The following is a 21,868-nucleotide window of genomic DNA, read 5'->3' on the forward strand; positions in this document are numbered from 1 at the left end:
TTCATGGCAAATTTTTTGAAAGTGGCCAGGTCCTTCTTCCTATTCTGTCTAGTCTGGAAGGTCCGTTGAAATGTGTCCGAGTGACCCTGCTGGTATTTGAAATGCCGATGGCATATAGCTAACAGCATCATAGCAATACACAGCTACCAGAGTATGACAACTGACAGACAAGTGGTATGGTTCCCTGACTGAGAAATTGAGTTGGGCTGTGGCAGTGAGAGCACCGAATCTTAACCACCAGACCACCACGGCTGGCTATTGACTGCTTTAGATTCTTCATCTAAGTGGAATCATACAGTATTCGTCCTTCTGTAACTGACTTATTTCACTTAGCGTAGTGTCCTCCAGGTTATCTATGTTGTAGCATATGATAGAATTTCTTTTTTAAGGCTGAATAGTATTCCATTGTATATCTGTACATTGTATATCTGTATTTTCTTTATCTATTCATCCAGGTTGTTTCTGTCTCTTGGCTATTGTGGATAATGCTTCAATGAATATGGGAGTGCAAGTATCTTTTCGAGATTGTGTTTTCAGTTCTCTTGGATAAAAAATACCCAGCAGTGGTATTGCTGGATCATCTGATAGTTCTATTTTTAATTTTTTGAGGAACCTCTATCCTGTTTTCATAATGGCTGTACAATTTACATTCCCACCAACAGTGTACAAGAGTTCCTCTTTCTCCACCCCTCACCAACACTTATCTCTTGTCTTTTTGATAATAGTCATTCTTAATGGTGTGAGGTGATATCTCATTGTGGTTTTGATTTGTATTTCCCTCATGGTTAGTGATGTTGGGCACCTTTTCATATACCTGTTGACTATTTGTATGTCTTCTTTGGAAAAATGTCTATTTAGGTCCTTTGCCTGCCCACTTTTAATCAAGTTATTGTTTTTTTTACTATTGAGTTGTATGAGGTCCTTATGTATTTGGATATCAACCTCTTATCAGATATATGGTTTACAAATATTGTCTCCTATTACATAGGTCATTTTGTTGATTGTTTCCTTTGCTGTGCAGCAGCTTTTTAGTTTGATATAGTCCTACTTGTCTACTGTTGCATGTGCTTTTGCTGTTATATCTAAGAAATCATTACCAAGGCCAATTTTATAAAGCTTTTTCCCTGTGTTTTCTTCTAGGAGTTTTATAGTTTCAGGTCTTATGTTTAAGTCATTAAACCATTTTGAGTTGATTTTTTTGTGTGGTGTAAAGTAAGGGGCCAATTTCATTCTTTTGCATGTGAACATCCAAGTCACCCAACAGTGGTGTTCTTTGACAAATGGTTGTTGAAGAAACTGTCCTATGCCCAGTGTGTAGTCTTGACATCTTTGTCAAAGATCATTTGACTGTATGTGCATGGGTTTATTTCTGGGCTCTCTATTCTGTTCCTTGATCTCTCTCTATATAAATAGATGATATGTATGTGTATGTATGTATGTGTATGTGTGTGTATATATATATCTGCCTTTATGCCAGTACCATACTGTTTTGATTACTGTAGCTTCGTAATATGTTTTGAAGTCAGGAAATATGAGGCCTCCAGCTTTATTCTTCTTTCTCAAGATTGTTTTGGCTATTCACAGTTGTCTGTGGTTCCCTATGAATTTTAGTATTGTTTTTTCTGTTTCTATAAGAAATGCCATTGAGATTTTGATCGAGATTGCTCGCTTTGAGTAGTATGGACATTTTAACATTTTAAGTCTTCCAATCCATGACCATGGGCTGTCTAATTGTATCTTTAATTTGTTTCTTTATTGTTTTGTAGGTTTCAGTGTACAAGTCTTTTACCTCTTTGGTCATGTTTATTCCTAAGTATTTTATTCTTTTTGATGCTGTTGTAAATGGAATTGTTTTCTTAATTTCCTTTTCAGAAGGTTCATTGTTAGCTTATAGAAACACAACTGATTTTCATATGGTGATTTTGTATATAGCAACTTTGCTGAATTTGTTTATTGGTTATAAGCATTTTTGGCTGTGTGGACTCCCTAGAGAATTCTATATATAAGATCAGGTCATCTGCAAACAAACATTATTTTACTTCTTTTCTGATTTGGATGCTTTTATTTCTCTTTTCTTGTCCAGTTGCTCTAATTAGGACTTCCAGTGTTATGTTGAATACAAATGGCAAGAGTAGATATTCTTGTCTTGTCTTGTTCTTGACCTCATAGGGAAAGCTTTCAGTTTTTCACAGTTGAATTTGATGTTAACTGTAAGCTTTTTTATATGGCCTTTATTGTGTTGAGATAATTTCCTTATTTTCCTAGTTTGTTGAATATTTTTATCATAAAAGAATGTCAAATTTTGTCAGATACTTTTTCTGCATCTATTGAGATGATTGTGTGGTTTTCATCTTTCATTATGTTAATGTGGTGTATCATATTGATTGATTTTCATATGCTGAACCATCCTTGCATCCCAGGGATAAATCCCACTTGATTCTGGTTTATATCCTTTTAATGTGCTGTTGAATTTGGTTTGCTAGTATTTTGTTGAGGATTTTTGCATCTATATTTATTGGAGTACAGTAGTTCCCCCTTATCCATAGTTTTGCTTTCTGTGGTTTTACTTAGCCACAGTCAACTGTGGTCCAAAAATATTAAGTGGAAAATTTAGAAATAAACAATTCATAAGTTTTAAGTTGTGCAGCATTCTGAGTAGCGTGATGAAATCTCACACCATCCCACTCCATCCTGCCTGGGACATGAATCATCCCATTGTCCAATGGATCCGTGCTGTATACACTGCCTGCTCATTAGTCACTTAGTAGTTGACACGGTTATCAGATAGACTGTCACAATATCACAGTGCTTGTGTTCAAGTAACCCTTATTTTACTTAATAGTGGCCCCAAAATGCAAGAATAGTGATGCTCACAATTCGGATATGCCAAAGAGAAGCTGTAAAGTGCTTCCTCTAAGTAAAAAGGTGAAAGTTTTCAACGTAATAAGAAAAGAAAAAAATTATGAGCTGAGGTTGCTAAGATCTATGTTAAGAATGAATAGTTCTATCTGTGAAATTGTGAAGAAAAAAAGAAATTTGTGCTAATTTTGCTGTCACGCCTCAAAAATGTGTGTATAGGAAAAACTGTAGTATATATAAGGTTCAGTACTATCTGAGGTTTCAGGCATCAATTGGAGGTCTTGGAATGTATCCCTAGCCAGTAAAGAGGAACTCCTGTATTGGCCTGTAATTTTCTTGTGGTGTCTTTGGCTCTGATATCAGGGTAATGCTTGTCTTATAAAATGAGTTTGAAAGTGTTCCTTGCTTTTCAGCTTTTTGGAGGAGTTTGAGAAGAATTGGCGTTAATTCTTCCTTAAATGTTTGGTAGAATTCTCCTGTGAAGCCATCTGTTTCTGGGCTTTTCTTTGATGGGAAGTTTTTCATTACTGATTCAATCTCCTTATGGGTCTGTTCAGATTTTCTATTTCTTCATTATTCAGTTTTGATAGGTTGTATGTTTCTAGGAATTTATCCATTTCTTCTAGGTTATCTAATTTGTTGCATATAATTATTTGTATTAGTCCCTTATGATCCTTTGTATATCTGTGGTATCACTTGTAATGTCTCCTCTTTCAATCTTTATTTTATTTGAGTCTTTTCTCCTTTTTTCTTAATCTACCTAAAGGTTTGTCAATTTTTTCTTTTCACAACACTGACTTTTAATTTCATTGACTTTTTTCTGCTTTTTTCTATTCTCTATTTTGTTTATTTCTGTCCTTAGCTTTAGTTTTTTCTTCCTTGGAAAATTAGGAGGGAAAGTTAAAAAGTTAGGTTGCTTGCGCAAGATCTTTCTTCTTTTTAATGTAGGCATTTACCACTATAAACTTCCCTCTTTGCAGTATTTTTGCTATATCCCATATGTTTTGTTATGTTGTGTTTTCATTTTATTAAGACTTGTTTTGTGACCTAATATGTTACATTACTTTCCTCTTGAAAGGCCTTCAGGATCTACTGATAACTTCTAAATTAAACATGAATCTTTGACCTGGCATTAAGGCCCATCAACATGTGATCCATTTGCCTTTGCAGCCTTTTCTTACTTATACTCTAGCACTAATTGGACTATTTTGATTTTTTTAACTACCCATATTTACTTGCTGGAATTCTTCCCTATTTCAAAGACTTTATCCTCTATGAAGACTTTTCTTCGTTTCTCCTGACTTGAGTTATTTTTTCCTCACTATCCCTTAACCCTTGAATTATACAGCCAACTTCACATGTGTTGACATGTATTATAATTGTTTGTACAGATGTCTTATATATTCCTCTAGATGAAGACCTCCTTCAGGATAGGGATTTTATATTAATAATCTTTGTATTTCTGATAGTACCTGGTGTACACCTTATGCATAGTAGGCATTCCATTTTTAAATGGTAGATTTAATCAAAAATTTCTGTCTTAAATGTCAAGACTTAGAAAGTGACCAAATAAAACTGTTTGCTTTGCTTCGTAATTTTGTCTGTCACAGTCACATTGAGGAACTCATCAGATAACATGCTTTTTATTTTAAATTTTTTCAGTGTTAACATTTTGGATGAATAAATACATTCATAATCTCTCATTGTTTTTCTTTTTGTATATTTCTTTCAAACTTTAGACATTTTTGTGAGTATATGTACATGTATGTTTGTGTGTGTGTGTGTGAGGTATTATGTGCAATTCATTCTGGATTAGGCTCTTTTCAGTTACTATCAATCATATTTTGCAATATTTCTCCATTGTCTTCATAACTACCGTTTATCAAATGCATAATATACAGCACCAGTATACCATATTTTGTAGAACTGATTTTCCTTTCCATAACATTTAGGTTGTTTCTCTTACTTTGCTTTATAGGTGGTGGTGTAATAAAGTTTTCATAGCTTTTTGCTTGTGTTAAATTAGCTCCTTAAATTTTCAAGCATGGGTTTATTAGGTTTAAGAGTTGAATGTGTATATAACCCTGTTTTCATATGAAAAGGAAGTGGCAAACCTGCCAGCTATATATGAGGATACTGATCCAACACAGCTTCATCAGTAGTCTCAGTGTAGTATTGAGAGAGAATGTGTATGAACGCTGATTTATTTGTCCATCCCTCCATATTTTCCCACTCTTACTAGGAAGACAGTAAGTTAATCTTTTAAATATTGGGCCTCAATAATTTATAAGGGGCCAGCCTGGTGGCTCAGTGGTTAAAGGCATGCGTTCTGCTTCAGCGGCCTGTAGTCTGCCGGTTCGGATTCCGGGTGCGGACATGGCACCACTTGGCAAGCCATGCTGTGGTAGACGTCCCACATATAAAAAAAGTAGGGTAGGATGGGCACAGATGTTAGCTCTGGGCCAGTCTTCCTCGGCAAAAGGAGGAAGATTGGCAGTAGTTAGCTCAGGGCTAATCTTCCTCAAAAATAAATAATTTACAAAATGAATTATTAGCCCAGAGGTAATTAAATAAGGGTCTTATATTCTTACTCTGAGCTTTGTGATTAAAAAGACTAGACTCAGTCTCTTCCATTTTCCAAAGGCATCTGTAAGGGACACGCACTCTTAGTAATTAAATAACTGATTTGTTTAGGAACTAGAAGGCCATTTTTAGTCTGAGAGAGAAAAATCCTCAAGAATTTAGAAATAAAGTTACCTTCTTGGAGTTTAATTATCAGAATAAAATCAACAGATAATAAATGAGATTGACTAGGTGTTGGAGTCCTATGGAAAGATACGATGTCTGTCAAATCAAAAACTTAGAGAACAGGCCTACCTGAAAATATTATTCAGCCTTGACAAAATAAAACTTAAGAAAGCTATACTCAAATAAATTACACTAATATAAATAAAGAATAAATGTAAAGGAGATGTTTACTTTGGAAACTAGCAACTTATTTATAGCATTTTCTGAACTCAAACAGCAAAAACAAACGAAATACCCTGCCAATCTTGAAATTCCAGTTTTTATGATGGTTATCAATTAATTAGATTATCAGAGTGTGATAGAGTAGCAGCTAAACCATTTTGGTCTTGGTTGAGTATATCACCAAATTACTGCTTTATTTTTTTTAGAGTTTCAGTAGTAGTGTGGTAGTGTGCCAAGCAAATTGTGATGCCTTTCTTAAAGGGGAAATGATGTGTGAGGTGTTCTGCACTTCCCTACAATGGAATGCTGAAAAATTTCTCATCAATTCTTTGTTGATGTGAGCTTTTTTTATCTCATTTGACTTAAAGAGGACGGAAACCTCAAAGGCTTCTTATTTTTCCTTCAAAGCACCAGCAGCCTTTATCTACTTGGCAGTAAGGATACATTGCAAGTCTAGGGTTACCTATTTTAGCACATGGATGTATTATGAATTCATGACTTGTTTGTTCCTTAGTTAGAACTTTACTACTCAAAGTATGGTTTGTAGATGGGCAGACTGACATCAAGTAGGAACTCAGACATGCAGAATTTCAGGCCCTTCTACCTCCCAGACCTACTTTGTTAGTTCATGGTGTCCAAGAAGCACACTCCAAGATAGGATTTGATGTGTAAGAGGTTTGTTGGGGAAGATAGCAGAAGAGAGAAAAAGGAGAGGGAGCTGGAGGAAGTTGCATTGTAGGTCTGACCTCTGGGAAGAAAAGAGGGAAGGGAGGAGGGGTGAGTAGAATCTCAGACTGCAGCACGGTTCTAAGCAAGTTTCTGGCAAGCTCATGGGAAGTCTTCCAACCAATGTTACATGTCAGTGAACCTCCATTTCTCAAAGGAAGGAGTGTGCCTTGCTATTTCTGTTGCCTGTAATCATTTACTGAGAGAGCCTGTGGAAAGCTTGGCTTCAGTGCGAGTAGGGTTTCAGAGCACAACACCTGAGGCCATCTTTCAGTTATGCTCAGAGCAGCGGGAGATTTGACTGGCACATTTCCCTGGTCACCACACCTGCTGAATCATGATCCACATTTTAACAAAATCTCCAGGTGATTATATGCACATTAAACTTTGAGAAGCACTGTCCTAAAATAATAATTTGACACTTTGTGGATCTTACCCAGAGTCAACCAAATTTTTCATAATCAACTAGAATCTCCTCAAAAACTCAGCTCTCTTAGGATGGTATTTTTTACAGTTCATTTGAACAGAGTGGCTGTTCAAAGTGAGAACTAGAGCAGATAATTTGTTGTTAATTTGTAACAAATGTGTGAAGCCGATTTGGGGCCAAGGCAGAATTTCCAAGATACTTTGCCTTTTTGCTGAAAGGAGCTAGATAATTTACTTCCTTTTGCCTTTTAGAGTTCAAGGTCCCTGTATCAAAGAATTATATATTTCTGCATCTGTTGTCTTTTTACCATGTGGTAAGTAGTAGATATATTTCTTGTGGTGACAGCTGGAAATAACAATCTGTTAGACAAATCTTACAGAGTTACGTCTGCTGGCCTATTGCTTAGTGTTTGAGGGGCTCTCTATAGGACAGAATAGACCATCAAGTAAGTTTTGCCACAAGGCCTTGTCACCTAATTTGTGTGCTTTTCCATGAGTTCAAGATACCTCCACTCTCATATATGATCAGGATGCTCACAATCACCATGTGATCATCCTCATAACCACTGATTCCCAGGCTTCAGTCTAGGGACTACTGCTTGGTAAAAATTGCATTTCCTCTGTCTACAGTAAGGTCTTGAAATCAGTACTTTTAAAAGGTCCTCCAGGGGCAAGCCCATGGCATAGTGGTTAAGGTCACGTGTTCCACTTCAGTGGCCCAGGGTTCGTGGGTTTGGATCCTGGGTGCAGGCCTACACACCACTCATCAAGCCATGCTCTGGCAATGTCCCACATACAAAATAGAGGAAGATTGGCACAGATGTTAGCACAGAGCCAATCTTCCTCACCAAAAAAAAGAAAAAAGAAAAAGTCCTCCAGATGATGAAACACAAACAGATTTGGCAACCACTGCTCTAAATTAAAATAATATATTTAGGATTCAGGTCTATCCTGTAGAAACATCCTTTGATGGAGTGGTATAATTTACTCCACATTCCAAATGCCACTTGTTCATTGTTCACTGGAGAGTATCTTTACATGAAAAATTTTAAATGAATTTAAAAATCCCTAATTAACTATAATAATGCTTTTATTATACTCAATAATATTTATTATCTTAGAATTCAATGTAATTTTTACATCATTATTTATCAATTACTAATGGGCCTGTTACTTGAAGGCCCACAGCACTAAAAATCTGGCTGTAATTATAGTTGGACTACTCTCAATCCTGGGCAGAGAAAGTTTTCCTAAAGATAGACAGCCACTGGTCTTCCCTGAAATAGGACTTCCCTAGAAACGTGAGTTAAAGGTGTAGCTCTAGTTGTAAATACCTCTGGTCTGTTGTTCATTCTTTCATTTTTTCATCCAACAAACACTTATCAAATACTATCTATATTTTAGGCACTGTATAGTCTACACTCTAAATATGAAAATAAGTAAGACATAGTCCTTGACCTTTAGGTGTTCACAGACTACCCAAGTGGCAGAGATACACGTAAATAATTAGTTACAACAGAGATATTTGCTATTGTTGGACGTTGAGAGGTGGAGTGGATCGAGCCCATAAGAGGACCCAGAGAGGAAGGGCATGGCAAACAAAGAGAATAGTGCAAATAGATCACATGAGACGCCCATCACTGCCCCCCTTGTGCACCAGCCGTGTCAGGAATATCTCACTTCTGAGCAGATCATCTGAGCTCATCTAAAACTTGTTATTCATCCCTCTTGCAAAACAAAAAACCTGCTTCTCTACATGTATTTTTAGATTGGTGACTATTACCCCCATTCATACCATCTTCCCAGCCAGAAACCTGGGAGGCTTCCTAGTCATCTTCTCCTTTACTCCCAACCATTAACCAGGAACTGTCAGTTTAATCTCTGTGTTATCTCCTCTGACCCTCCTCCCTAAATACTGCTCACATTGCTGCCTCAAACAAACCCTCAGACTTGGACATCTGCAGTAGTCTCCCAACTGGTTGATCTCCTCATCTTGAGACTTGCCTCTTTCCAGTCCAATATCCCCATATCGGTTTAAAACATAGGAGTGGCTCTACTTCCTATAGGAAAACGACTAAACTCCTTAATGTCGTGTACAGGTTAAGAGTGCTAATGCTTAAGCCAGACTGCTTGGATTCAAATTCTGACTCCACCACTTACTAGCTGTCTAGGGCAAGTACTTAGCCCCTCAGTGCTTCAGTTTCCTCAACTGTAAAACAGGGGTAGAAATGGAATCTCTGTCATAGGATTCTTGTGAGGGTTAACTGAGTTAATAATGTACATATAAAGGGCTTAACAATGCCCAGCACAAAATAAACACACCATGGTGATGGTGGTCATGGTGGGATAACTAACATACGTTGGACGTGCCAGGTCACTAAAGATGACCTTGCCTTCCAGGGATTAACAGTCTGAAGGGGGAAGGAGTAACAGGTAAACAAATTATTTTATATGATCAGTGCCGTTATAAATTTGAGCACAATGCTAAATGATTAGGAAGTCAGAGAGAAAACTGTAAAATCTTGTTGTATAAAAATATTATACTAAAATTTTTATTTTCTGGACTACATGGTAGCTCAAGTTCCCAAATACAACTTAGTAACTCCCAAAACAGAAGTTCCTCATACATGAAATTTGCATGTTTATGATTTTGTTCCTGTATACCTTTACAGTGACTGCAAGCAATTTGGTTCTAGTATGTGTGTTTATTTGGGTCTATTCTCTTAGGAATAATTTGAAAAAAGAGAAACTGGGCATTGAAATTATAAAACGGAAAAGAAATGAACCACAGTAGAGTAGTAGAGAGTTTACTGTAAAGCCTTAGGAAAGAATAAAGACAGTGATAGAGATCAACTGTACCCAGTGGTTTCTGGAGGATGAGGGCTCCTGAGATCGGTTTAAGAGTTGCTGGTGAAGGTAGTAATGGGAAGACTGCAGGACGCTGGCAGAATACATATACATTCAGTGTGGCTTGTAAATATGTATTAGTTCAAAACAGGATTAAAGAAGAAACAGAGAGTTGGGGACATGCCTTTTGGTACAGGGGTCAGAGTGATATAGTGTTTGAATTTGGGCTCCACTTACTATGCTTAGGCCACTGACTAGTGCTGTGACGTTGGAATATTATTTAACTTTTCTAAGTCTCAATTCTCTTATCTAAAAGAGGGGGGTTATAATAGTACTAACCGAATAAGATAGTTAGGAGTAATTGAGAACGTGCCCTAAAGCGCTTTGCTGGTAATTTACAAATAGCAAGCGCTTTGTAATGTTAGTTCTTGCTGTTGGTGATGATTATTAATACATTGTTTTCTGCAGTCATGCAAAATGAATTTACCAATATCTCATTCAAACTTTGGGAGAAGGGTATAATAGAGTATTTGTTATTTCCTAGATGGCTGATAATATTTACTGTTGTTACTTTTATTTAGAATATGCTGCCTTTTGTTGTCCTATTCAACTAAATGTAAAATATTATTATAGAGTTTTGTAAGTATATTACTTATCTCTTTTCCCCCATCCTGTTTTTTCACATGGGGGTTTAAGTTCCTACAGAAGTTAGCCTACAACTGAAGAATACCACCTACAACTGAAAACTATAGAATTCCAAAACTCCTTGATTCCATTACCTAATTTAATAAATATAATAATGCTAACACACCAATTTTAATAGTGCTTCTGAAGTGCTTGTATATTTTAAGTATTCTTCCTATTGTCATGTATACCCTGTTTTCACCTTTTCTGGTATTAAATAATTTTATGGAACTAAGATAAACAGTTTGATTTAACATACTTTAATATAAGCAGAGTATTGTAAGTGATGTATTAGAGGACATCTCCTGTGGGATGCCTTCCCTCTCTAGCTCAGTTAAGTGACTCCCCTATCCCCATGCTCTCGTAAACCCTGTACATTCTCACTCTCTCTATCCTTGTGACTTATTTGTACATTCAAACAAATTATAAGCACTTTAGCCTTGATAGTAAGGATCATGTCATGCAACAATGAGCAGGAAAGATCAGCATTCCGTAGGTACTCAGCTGATTTTTAAGAGAGCAAATGAATACTGTCCTCTTACATCACTTATCCAATTCTTAGGCCATGGCCAACACTGTACCAGGAACTGAATCAATGAATCAATTATTCAATTAAGAAGGCCTTTAGAAGTAAGATAAAGTAAGATAAAAATAAGAAATAAAATTTAACAGAATTAATAGTAACCTAATTCCAAAGACTGTTGTCTATAGAATGGCTGTCTTTCTGAAGAAGCTTCCCTGCCCTTCCTCAGATGCCAAATGCCTTACCCTAGTTGCCTGCTTACTAACTCCTCAATAGCCTATGTAAGGTAACAAGTCCAGCCTTTCACCCTGAGAGACTGAAGAGGGCTCCTGGCACAAATGGCTGTAGTTTGAGACCCTAAATTCAGAGCTGCGGACCTTACACACCTCAACTCTTAAAGATACTATAGGTGATGTTAGGAAAAGGAATAGTATAGACAAGAAAAAATGTTTACCGTGTGTCTCTAGTAATTGAGCATTCATCTCTTTGTTCACAAGAACTTGAATTATGATACATAATTGCATAAATAAGCAAATGGTAGTCATAAATCAACATCAAAAATTGCCACCTGGGCCACCCAGCACATGCTGTGTCAACCCAATATAAGAGCTATCTTCTTTGCACATGACAGATAATCAGAAACTGGAAAGAGTTTGCAAGTGTAACAAGAAGCAGTTTAAAAGACTGGTGTGGCATCATCTATGGCCTCAGCATATACCATTTACTTCCCATAGTGTGATGACTCTCAGCCATAGGTCACAGTTGGGCCTTAGAACCTTAATCCAGCATGTTGCAGCCTTCCCCTTCCAAGTACCCCCAGAATTGCTGCCATTGGCCAGTGTCCAAGAAGAAGGCTTGAACAGCTGCCCTGACAAATGGATTTCCCCCATTCAAGCCAACAAATGGGGAGTTCTTGCTGCTTTGCAATACTCCCTCTGGGTTGCAGAAGCTGTTTAAAATGATACTAAAGTATACTGCTCTCTGACACTATGTATTTTTCATTTTGGAGATATGTAAATATATTTAGGATCTTTTTAATGCAGAAGATGAGAAATCTTCCTTCTAAAGAGAATTGGTTTCAGCTTTTCTCTTTTTTCTTTTTCTTTTTGTCTCTCCCAGACAGTAAGGATTGTATCTTGGAGCCACTTTCTCTGCCAGAAAATCCAGGTGGCACCACCACTTTAGAAGGTTCTCCATCTGTGCCTTGTATTTTCTGTGAAGAGCATTTTCCTGTGGCTGAACAAGACAAACTTCTGAAGCACATGATTATTGAACATAAGATTGTCATAGCTGATGTCAAGTTGGTTGCTGATTTCCAAAGGTAAATTTTTTTTGTCCATAAAAGAATTCAATTCATTATTCTTAGAGGAAAGTCATAACTTATGTGTAAGATATTCCTATACAAATATGAAAATTCATATTCTTTCTCAGGTTTCTCCTTAGACTTTTTAAAAAATCTTTGCATTTACTTGCCTACTTGAGTGTGTAAGTTGTATCTGAGAATATCACATACTGTTGCATGTCCTACAAATTCTGGAAACAGACCAACTTTCCAAAGAGTAGATAGTATTCTCTTTGCCACATTCCCCGAGGTTGTTGACATTATTGATCCCTATTAGACTGATGTTCGTTTCATGTTTCAGGCCATAGGCATTTACCAACTGAGTAAGTCCTTCCAGAAAGTCCAGAATAGACGTGGTAAAATGCCACTCAAAGGGCAGTATTTGGGAACAGGAATCCTTAGAGCCTTTCAAGCCAAAAGGATATTGTCCAAAGAACTCTCAGCTTAAGTCATGTGATGAGGTTGAAAACCAGAAAGAAATTGAGTTGTTCAACAAACCACGGGGGTATAAGAGTAGACAGCTGTTGACATCAATGACTGAGGTACTGAGAGGAAGGTGAAAGTCAGATAGAGGTGAGTAGTTGAAGAACTGCCAACTTTGGGCATGTGTGAAATGTAGGAACTTGACCTCCACAGCCAGGAACCAAAGTGAGCTAGACTCCAACTTATGAGCACCCGACTTAGAATGATCTATACCAACAGACAAGTAACATGGTCAATTATTCCTTTTTTCCCCAATTCTTAATTCCCAGAAGTAACAGTCCAAGAGAAATGTCTTCTCTTAAGCAGCTGTAGTGGAATAGTTATGTTCATGTCATGATTAGTTGAAACTTGGAAAGTTTTCCATAGAAACGACATCATGATAGTTACCAGCTTTATATAGTTACTGAAAACATACATTTTGCTATATCTGGTAAGGTACCATTTTGAGATATTCTGTGCTGATTTCTCTACAAAACATTAGAGTAGCCCAGATATTGTCATATCTCTGCATCTAAACTCTGTGTCTCCCAGACCACATTGCTAGCAAGCAGCTTCTTTCTTATGTTGAGTCTTGCAAAGCAGCAAGCTATATTGTTAAAGTGTGAACTATAAAACCAGGCAGGCCTAGGGTTGAATGCAGACTTGGGGACTTCCTAACCATGTGACTTTTAGCAAGCTACTTAACCACTGTAAGCATGAATTTCTTAGGGGTAAGATGAGGGTAACACCAGTCCTCATAAGAATGTCGAGTATTATATAAAACAAGGTATGTATAGCACCTGCTAGTGCCTGAGACATCTTTTATACCTAATTGGTAGCCAAAAATTTCATTATATTTTAATTACCAAAGATATGTTTGAAATCTTAGTTTTCTGCAAATATACCTTGAGTTTTCAATAAGCGTTTATGATGGTCTGAAAACCTAATTATCATTTGTAAAATTTGACTTTTGAGAAAATTTCATTCAGGATTCTAAATAGCCTAAACTTCTAGAATGACAGTTCGTTTTTAAGTTGGAATAGCCAGAATACCCACAGGGGTAATATTAGCTATTCTCTAACCCTTCATGTCCTTCTCAACTGCCTAGCACCAATACTAAATGTCTGCTGCATCCCTTCTGTGTTATGGCTACTTATATCCAGTCTGCATTGCTATTTTGGAGTAGACTTTGGTGCTGTCTGGTCAGGGAGAAGAAATAGAACAGAGTAGGGGAGGAGAGTTACATGAATTATATAGGCCACCAAGTGATAGAATAAACTAATTCTTACATACTTTTAGAGGACCACTCCATGCTTCCCATTCTCATTCATTGTTCTTCCTTTTCAATTAAAATATCTGTGTGTTTATGTATATATATATATATCTCACATATGTATATATGTCCCAGAGTGCTCCCAGAACTTTCTCATATATGATACCTAGTTACACGTAGTCAGATCTGTTGATTTTGTTTTAGACATTTCTTAATCTAGAGATCTTGGGACTCTGTTCTTATTCAAATAACCAATGACACTACTATCGAATGAGTTAGTCTTTTATAAGTCTTGTATTACTCAGCACTTCTTGGATGTGAAACTATTCTTTTACTCTGTTTTGTCATATAAATGGAAATTCTCCCTCAGGAATTGTAGAAAATTATTACCTACCAGTGATAATTGAGCAATGTTAAGATTTTTCTTTCTCTTCTCCTAAAATCTGGGAGGAATGACTGAATGTTTGTGATTGTGTATGATATCTGAGTAGCTGTATTTGTACTAATCTCTCTCTCTTTTTTTTATCATTGGTGTTAACCTCATCCATTTGCGGGGAGGAAAAATCAAATTACTTACTTGGTCTCAGAGTTTAGGAGTCAATAATTAAATGTTGGGATCAATCACCCTCTAAATGCAATTATGTAATAAAATGGATGCTTTAATTAAAAAGAAAAAGATATGTATCTAAATGCTTTCTAAATAAAATGTATAGTTAATGTATACTTTAAATTTGAAAACTTAGGTTTTCCTTGTCAACTATCCTCCTAATTATATAAAATTTTCACTCTCAGGAAGTAAAAATGTGATTAATTCAAATTTACCAGGACTGTATATGAGTAAACTCTGGTGCTTTTAAATACTTTTTAATATATTCAATCTCCTTTAGATAATGCCCTCCTACTATTTAGGGAATCTAAAAATTCCTCTCCAAAACACCAAGGATTGACTATTTGTGATCAGAGTTAAATTGGAATCTTCTCAACATTACCTGACTTTTTCATAACTTTAGAAAAGCCGTTATAAGGGCATGTGGGGGACAGTATGAGGTTCAATTGGCATGAATTAATTCACTCAGAACTTCTTTACAGATTGAATAATTCATATATATATGACTTCTCAGAGAGGAGTTACTTCCGAGTACAATAAGTAGTAAAGATGATAAATAAGAGATGGACTTACCTTGGGCTTTACAGGAAATAAGTTATAAGTTTTCGTGTTAAATATATTTGACATTTTCTTTATTGGAACAAAGTAACAGTAAAACTTTCTCAGGCAGAGGGGATAAAACAAAAACAAAATAAAAATCTTTCCTTTGAACCATTTAACATAGTTATTTATACTGAGCTATTTGCCAGCTTTATTCAGTAAATAAAGTTTCTCCAGATGCTAAATGTTAACTCCTTCATTCTTGCCCCTTTCTATATTAAATCCACTCATTCAATGCTACTTAACTAAGAGCCCTATCTCAAATCTTTATGCTTCTGTCAATAAGCACACCAGTTACAATGTAGGCAAGATATTACTACAAAGATTTTTTTGTGAGGCAATTTTGGGAGACATGATTAAAGTTCTTTTAAAAGAAAAAAGTATTTGCTGATGACTTAATAATTACTTTTATGACCTTTTTAGTAAAGTATGAAATGCTTTGATAACTGTCATTCAAATAAAGGGTTCATACTACATGTTATTTCTTGGCTGCCTTTATATATTGAGTGGCTGCAATTGTAGCTTTAAATAAACTGAAGAAGTAGGGAAAAATGAAGAAGAGAAATACTAAGTAATCCCTTATAATTGAAAAATATGTTTTAGTGGATGGGAAAAATGCCACAAGAAGCATGTTTTGAAGATCTGCTATCTTTAAGCCATCTTTCAATTGAATACAATTTATCTGAATGCTTCTACCAACCGCAGGGAAATGTATATACTGTATTGACACTTCTTAACTCTAATTATAAACTAAAGTACTGTTACATGTCTAATTAGGTTGCATCTTAAATTTTGACTAAGGTCAAGTGTATGTTGCATTTCAGATCTGTTTATATAGTATACTACAATAAGATATACATAATTTTATGTGTGTAAATTGTATGGTACTTTATGGTTATGTTTTGTTTTTGTAACATGATTTTTTCTTTGATGTTGTTGTCACCCACCCTTCCGTCAGGAAGAGAACACGCAAATGACAATTTTGTGCCTTTGGGGCTCAATACCTGCTTTGTCCTCCTTCCCTTAGAAGCTACCAAACAACATCTCAGAATTGTTCCTAGAGATGGTATCTGAAAAACATCATTTCCAAAATTCATGACTACTTATTCATGGAACAATAAAATAACGTTTAACCAACGTAAAGACTGCCAGACTATGAGCATATAGCAGTATTCTCTCCCCCTCTATCCCCTGGGAAGCCCTCCCTAACTATTTGAAGAGGGCAATCAAGGTTCTGCCAGCCAGAATCTCCCCGTGATTTTCAGTCATTTGGTGTTAGTAATTGCTACCCTTGTGCCTACGACCTTGAAGTAGACTCTGATACAAAATAAGTACGTGATGAGAACCTTCTCTTCGAAGATCAAGGAGACAGTACTCAAATATGGAAGTTCTTGCAGACTAAGACCCATTGACTGTTAGAACCAGGACGTTGTTACCTCTGTAGGGGCATGTCTTAGCACCTCTTGCCTAGCCAAGCAGTTCCAAACCAACAGCCCCAAACAGCTGGTGTCAGCTTTCAGTACTTAGGCAGGAAGTTAGAGCGATTCAGATAAAGAGCTACTATTAGGTAGTATGCGTTTCAGAAGTTTCTTCAAACTCCATTTCTGTAGTTCAGTTTTGCTTTGTCAAAGAGCAAAACCTGGGGCAAGCCCGGTGGCATAGCAGTTAAGTTCGTGCCTTCCGTTTTGGCAGCCTAGGGTTCACTGGTTTGGATCCCACGTGCGGACCTATGCACCGCTTATCACGCCATGCTGTGGCAGGCGTCCCACATATAAAATAGAGGAAGACAGGCACAGATGTTAGCTCAGGGCCAATCTTCCTCAGCAAAAAGAGGAGGATTGGCAGCAGTTGTTAGCTCAGGGCTAATCTTCCTCAAAAAAAAAAAAAAAGCAAAACCTTCTCCTTTGTCTTTAAGGGAAAAAAACATGCTTCAAGTATCCATTACAACTATAATTCTAGGGGCTTTTTTCTGTCCCTGTCTTCCCTTTTCTGCAATTCTTGTATAGACCGCTTCTCACTTGACACTAGAGGCCCTGTGTTGTAGAAGATCTGAGTTTCAGTTTGGAGCTGGAGAGACCAAGTTCACATCCCAATTCTGACATTCTAGTTGTGTGACCTTGGGAAGGTAAGGTCTCCGTAATGATAGCTGCTAATAATTGTCATCCTTATCGTCATCATCATCATCATCACTCTACTCTACCACCACCATAGCCACCTATATGTGCCCTCTGATACTACTAATAGAACTGTTTTGACTTGTTCATGAAATGTTTGTTGACATTATTGTTTTTGTTGTTTAAGCACCAGTATTTCTCTAAAATAAACAAATTCTTTACTACTTTAATCTCATCCAAATGTTACTTTTTCTTATAATAATAACTACCATGTATTAAACACCCAGGATGTTAAACACTGCTTTACATGTATTATCCTACTTAATTATCAATAATTTATTTTGCAAATGAGTAATGTGAATTTCAGAAAACTTAAAAAACTTTAAATTCAGGTTCATATCTCTGAATGCAAAGTCCCTGCTCCTCTGTTCACTATTACCTGGGGGCTGGTGGAGTCACTTAGTAAATCGTCAGCTGTGAGAGTTTAACCGCAGTCTTAATTTAAAAAGCAACACTTCTTCTAGCACAAGATCTGTCAGACAAGAAACTCATTGTATTGACTTTTCTAACCCAAAAATAAGTCAATGGCAGTTCAAGGGACAGTCTGGTCACTAGTACAGCTCTTACCCTAGTCATCTACTTCATGGAGTTTCAAAGAGATACTGTTCTAAGTCTGTGAACATCTTCCTAAGGTAAGCAGCCTGTATATTCAAGGAGTTGTCACTGCCTTTTAACAAACCTAGACCCAGAATGGAGCTCATCAAGGGCTGACCACTATTCTCAGTTTTGTCCAGAGGATATCACCTAGCTGGTCTTCAGTGGAGTGGTAATCAGGAGTGACGAACCTCTCCTTGGCACATTCTACTGGTAGCCATGAGGGAACTCCAGATAGAACTTGGCTGTCCTGTTTTTTTAAATAAGTTATCTCAGCATCCGGTTCTGCTGTATGAATTTGATTAGTCATGAAAATAGATGCCTCTCTATTTCAACTTGGAAGAACAATCCGTCTTCTATTCCTGACGTCTCCCATAGAAGTTCTCCTGTGTTCCTTCATTCCTGTCACCACTTTGCAACAGAAAATATGCTGAAGGGAGAATAAGAAACGTGGCTGGAAATGTCATTTTTATTCTCTTAAGTCTTCTCTTGCCTTTTCTTTCTCCCTTTTTCCTCTCTCTCCCAAGGGGAAGTAAAGCAACTCATGAGGAATGAAGAGGAGAGTAAGAGTAGTTATGTAAGGTCCTAAGAACTGGAGGGTGCCGAAGCTGGCCCAGGGTGGCTGAGGAAATATGTTTCAGCCTTTTGTAGATACTTTTCCTCTTTTTGTGTATTTCGATGGATCTAATGTGCACTTGCTTTCTTCTGATACTTCTAATATGGAAGCCAGGGAGCTAACCATAGAGTCATAGTGCATCATTTATAGTATTTATAGTTGGAGGCTGAGCTGGAGCCTAAGATATGTCATTTTCAGATCTCTTAAGGTAAGGTCTAGCCCTATTCTGTAAGGAAAGTTCTCCCCTTTCTTACCCATCCAGGTTGACAGTATTGACAGTACGGTTATACATGAGAAGAAAAAATTAAAACGTGGTTCTATGTTTATACATTATTCCTTTACTTCTTTTCTTTATATATTCTGTACTCACTGTTGTCATCCATTTATATTTTTGTTTTATATTAGCTCATGTCGTGGTTCTCTCTTTCTCTCAGACTTCCCTCCCAGCACATATTTTTTTCTAATACATGAATGCCGTTTCTATAGAGCACCATGGGATTGGGAAATTACTGTTAAGAAAAAGAGAGGTAAGAATAAAAAGTTAAAAGGAGACAAAATATTGGGAGTTAGAGGTTACTTAGAAAACCTTACAGGAATCTTTCTACCTCTTTAAAATATTTATTGTGGACCTACTATGTGCAGGGCACTGCTAGATGCTATATCAAGCCATTTAAAATATCCAAATTCCTACTCTTTCTGTACACTTCATTTATTTCACTGAGTCCCATCTCTTTTACAGGTTTTGGTTCTTTGTTCGAAGTGTCTCGTTTTATCCATCAACTCTGTAGCCTGAGAAATTGTCAGCTATAGAGTCAACCTTTCCATTTCCTTTCTCCCCATGAAAGAGAACACATTTTCTTCTTGGTACCATTTGATAAATGAGATTGTGGTTGCCAATATAAATCGTGTTAGATAAACGGAAAGATGAACAGCTTGTTGAATCCTGTCATCTTACTGCCTCTTTCATCCGATATGCAGGTCTGGGTGTTAGGCTTGCTTTCAAATTTAGTCAGTGTGCTGCTTCTAACTCTGCTCATTAGATACGAGAATTGTAAGCTTAAGTATTTTTCCAAAGGCTAAATTTGCCTCATTGCAGGCACAGTGTGGATGTATGGAATTTTTCTGTCTTGTTATACAGATATTGAATTTAAACTGACTTCTCATTGGGTTATTATTATGACCTCTGTTCTTTTGATGTATAAGATAACCACCCAATTTTCAGTTTATCGGAAAACGTGTGATAAAGCCTATTTAATCATTGTTCCATTTTAAATTCGCATAAACTTAGATGTGATTTCAGAAAAACTTAATTATTACTAAAAATAATTCAGTTTAACTCTCCTGTATGTCTGTTTATTGAATTTGGGGATAGTAAAGTTTAATCGTTTCCACGCCTTTACAGGATGATTTCATTTCATTAAATATTTATTTCATATTTCTACAATGCCCTGCCACCTTTCTGTGTACAAATTTTCTGGCAGTTTTCAGTCACAACATTTGATTTGTTGCTTTGGGATAATTAAATGTCCTTATAAAATCTTGTCATTCTAAAGTAAATAGTGCATTGAGTTTTCTCATCATCCTTTCTTTCTGATTGTTCTAAGGTACATTTTATATTGGAGGAAAAGGTTCACTGAGCAGCCTGTTACAGATTTTTGTAGTGTGATAAGAATCAACTCCACAGCTCCATTTGGTAAGTGTACTTCTTGGCTACCATCTTTTCCCTACAATTCAAAAATTCAAAGGAATAATCTTACTTTCTTAAATTAGATTTCTCTCACTTTCGTGATAGCTAAAATTAAACTGCTGTGTTTATGTTGCGTAATTTCAATAAAGCTGAAACAGAACTATATACCAGAAGAGAGATCCTCATAGACATATGCATATACATATATATATATGTTTTTAAGAATAAATCCTTCTGGAAAAGATGATAAATATTGTTTCTCGTTTACTTTCCTAATCTTTCAACAGAAGAACAAGACAATTACTTTTTGTTATGTGATGTTTTACCGGAAGATAGAGTACTTCGAGAAGAACTTCAGAAACAGAGACTGGTAAGAATTGTTTTAAAGGATGAACAGTGTGTTGGAAATACATACAAAATCAGTTTTGTTGCTGGTGTTCTTTTTTTGTTTTGCTTTTACTTTTTATTCTGGAAACTTTCAAACATACACAAAGGAAGAGACCAACCATACATAAAGATCTTAAAACAGAAAAAAGTATACACTTGATTGAAGATTAAAGCATTTCATGTTAAAAATGCAGAGAGAATTTTTGGCTTTGTTTTGCTTCCTGGATTATCTCTAAAATAACAACAGAGCTTACACATTTTAGTGTAATTTTAGCTGCCTGACACATGCTAGGGTTCAGCAGTCGTGGAAAAATGCTCTCAGCTAAAATTGAGTTGAATTGATTAACTTTTCTTTTTTTTCTCCTTTTCACTGGAATGTGCTATGCACTAGCACTTCTTTTATTCCACTTTATGAGTTAAGCATATGGTTTGATCAACATAGTAGCCTTTCTCATTTGCAATCTTAGCCATAAGCAAGCTAATTTGAAAACTTCAGCATCTTTAGTCTTTAAAAAAAGATAACAGCATTATACAAGTGTGAAAATTTTCATTTTCATAACTTGAATAGAAATTGGTTAATTTTTAGTTATTAATTTTGTTTAAAAGTATGTAGTTTTCCATTATTTCTGAATTTATCTCAACTATTACTTGAAATTTATGTGCTCTTCCTTTATTGGCTACTTATAAGGGTTCCTTGTATCTTTGGATTTTGCTAAATATGTTGTGAGAGAAAGCTATGAATTCATTGTTTCTGCTAAATCCTCAAGAGATCTGAGAGGAAAATAAATGCTACCTACCATAGTCACTCATATGATTTGAGAAAGTCCCCTGAAGCACATTATATTTTGTAAACATCCCAAATGATTATTTCTCCCATAAGGAGAGATTATATTGTTGGATGTTGATTTATATGTAAGAAAAATCATGCTTTTCCTGTAGCAGCAAACCCAATGAAGAAACGGGACTTCGTGAGTTTCTTTTCTTTCCTTATTGTAATGTCTTAAGAAATGTACAAATGAGGATGAATTTACTGTCATATTTTATGGATTTTGTTTGCTTGTACTTGTTCATAATTTTTAATTTCCATGAGT

General features: G+C 36.2%; 1 protein-coding gene across 4 annotated transcripts in view; it reads left to right on the forward strand.

Annotated features, from left to right (window-relative positions):
* Window positions 1–21,868, forward strand: part of ZNF277 (zinc finger protein 277) — a 118,343-nt gene that overhangs the window by 48,558 nt on the left and 47,917 nt on the right. The window contains exons 2-4 of one of the 4 annotated variants that reach the window (XM_070617604.1): window positions 12,155–12,356; window positions 20,308–20,396; window positions 20,678–20,760. In XM_070617604.1, coding sequence (XP_070473705.1) covers window positions 12,155–12,356; window positions 20,308–20,396; window positions 20,678–20,760 — 374 coding nt within the window. The remainder of the gene's footprint in view (window positions 1–12,154; window positions 12,357–20,307; window positions 20,397–20,677; window positions 20,761–21,868) is intronic. The other 3 variants (XM_070617606.1, XM_070617605.1, XM_070617607.1) reach the window with 3 other exon arrangements.

Source organism: Equus przewalskii, chromosome 4 (assembly GCF_037783145.1).
Source record: "Equus przewalskii isolate Varuska chromosome 4, EquPr2, whole genome shotgun sequence".
Taxonomy (NCBI): Eukaryota; Metazoa; Chordata; class Mammalia; order Perissodactyla; family Equidae; genus Equus; species Equus przewalskii.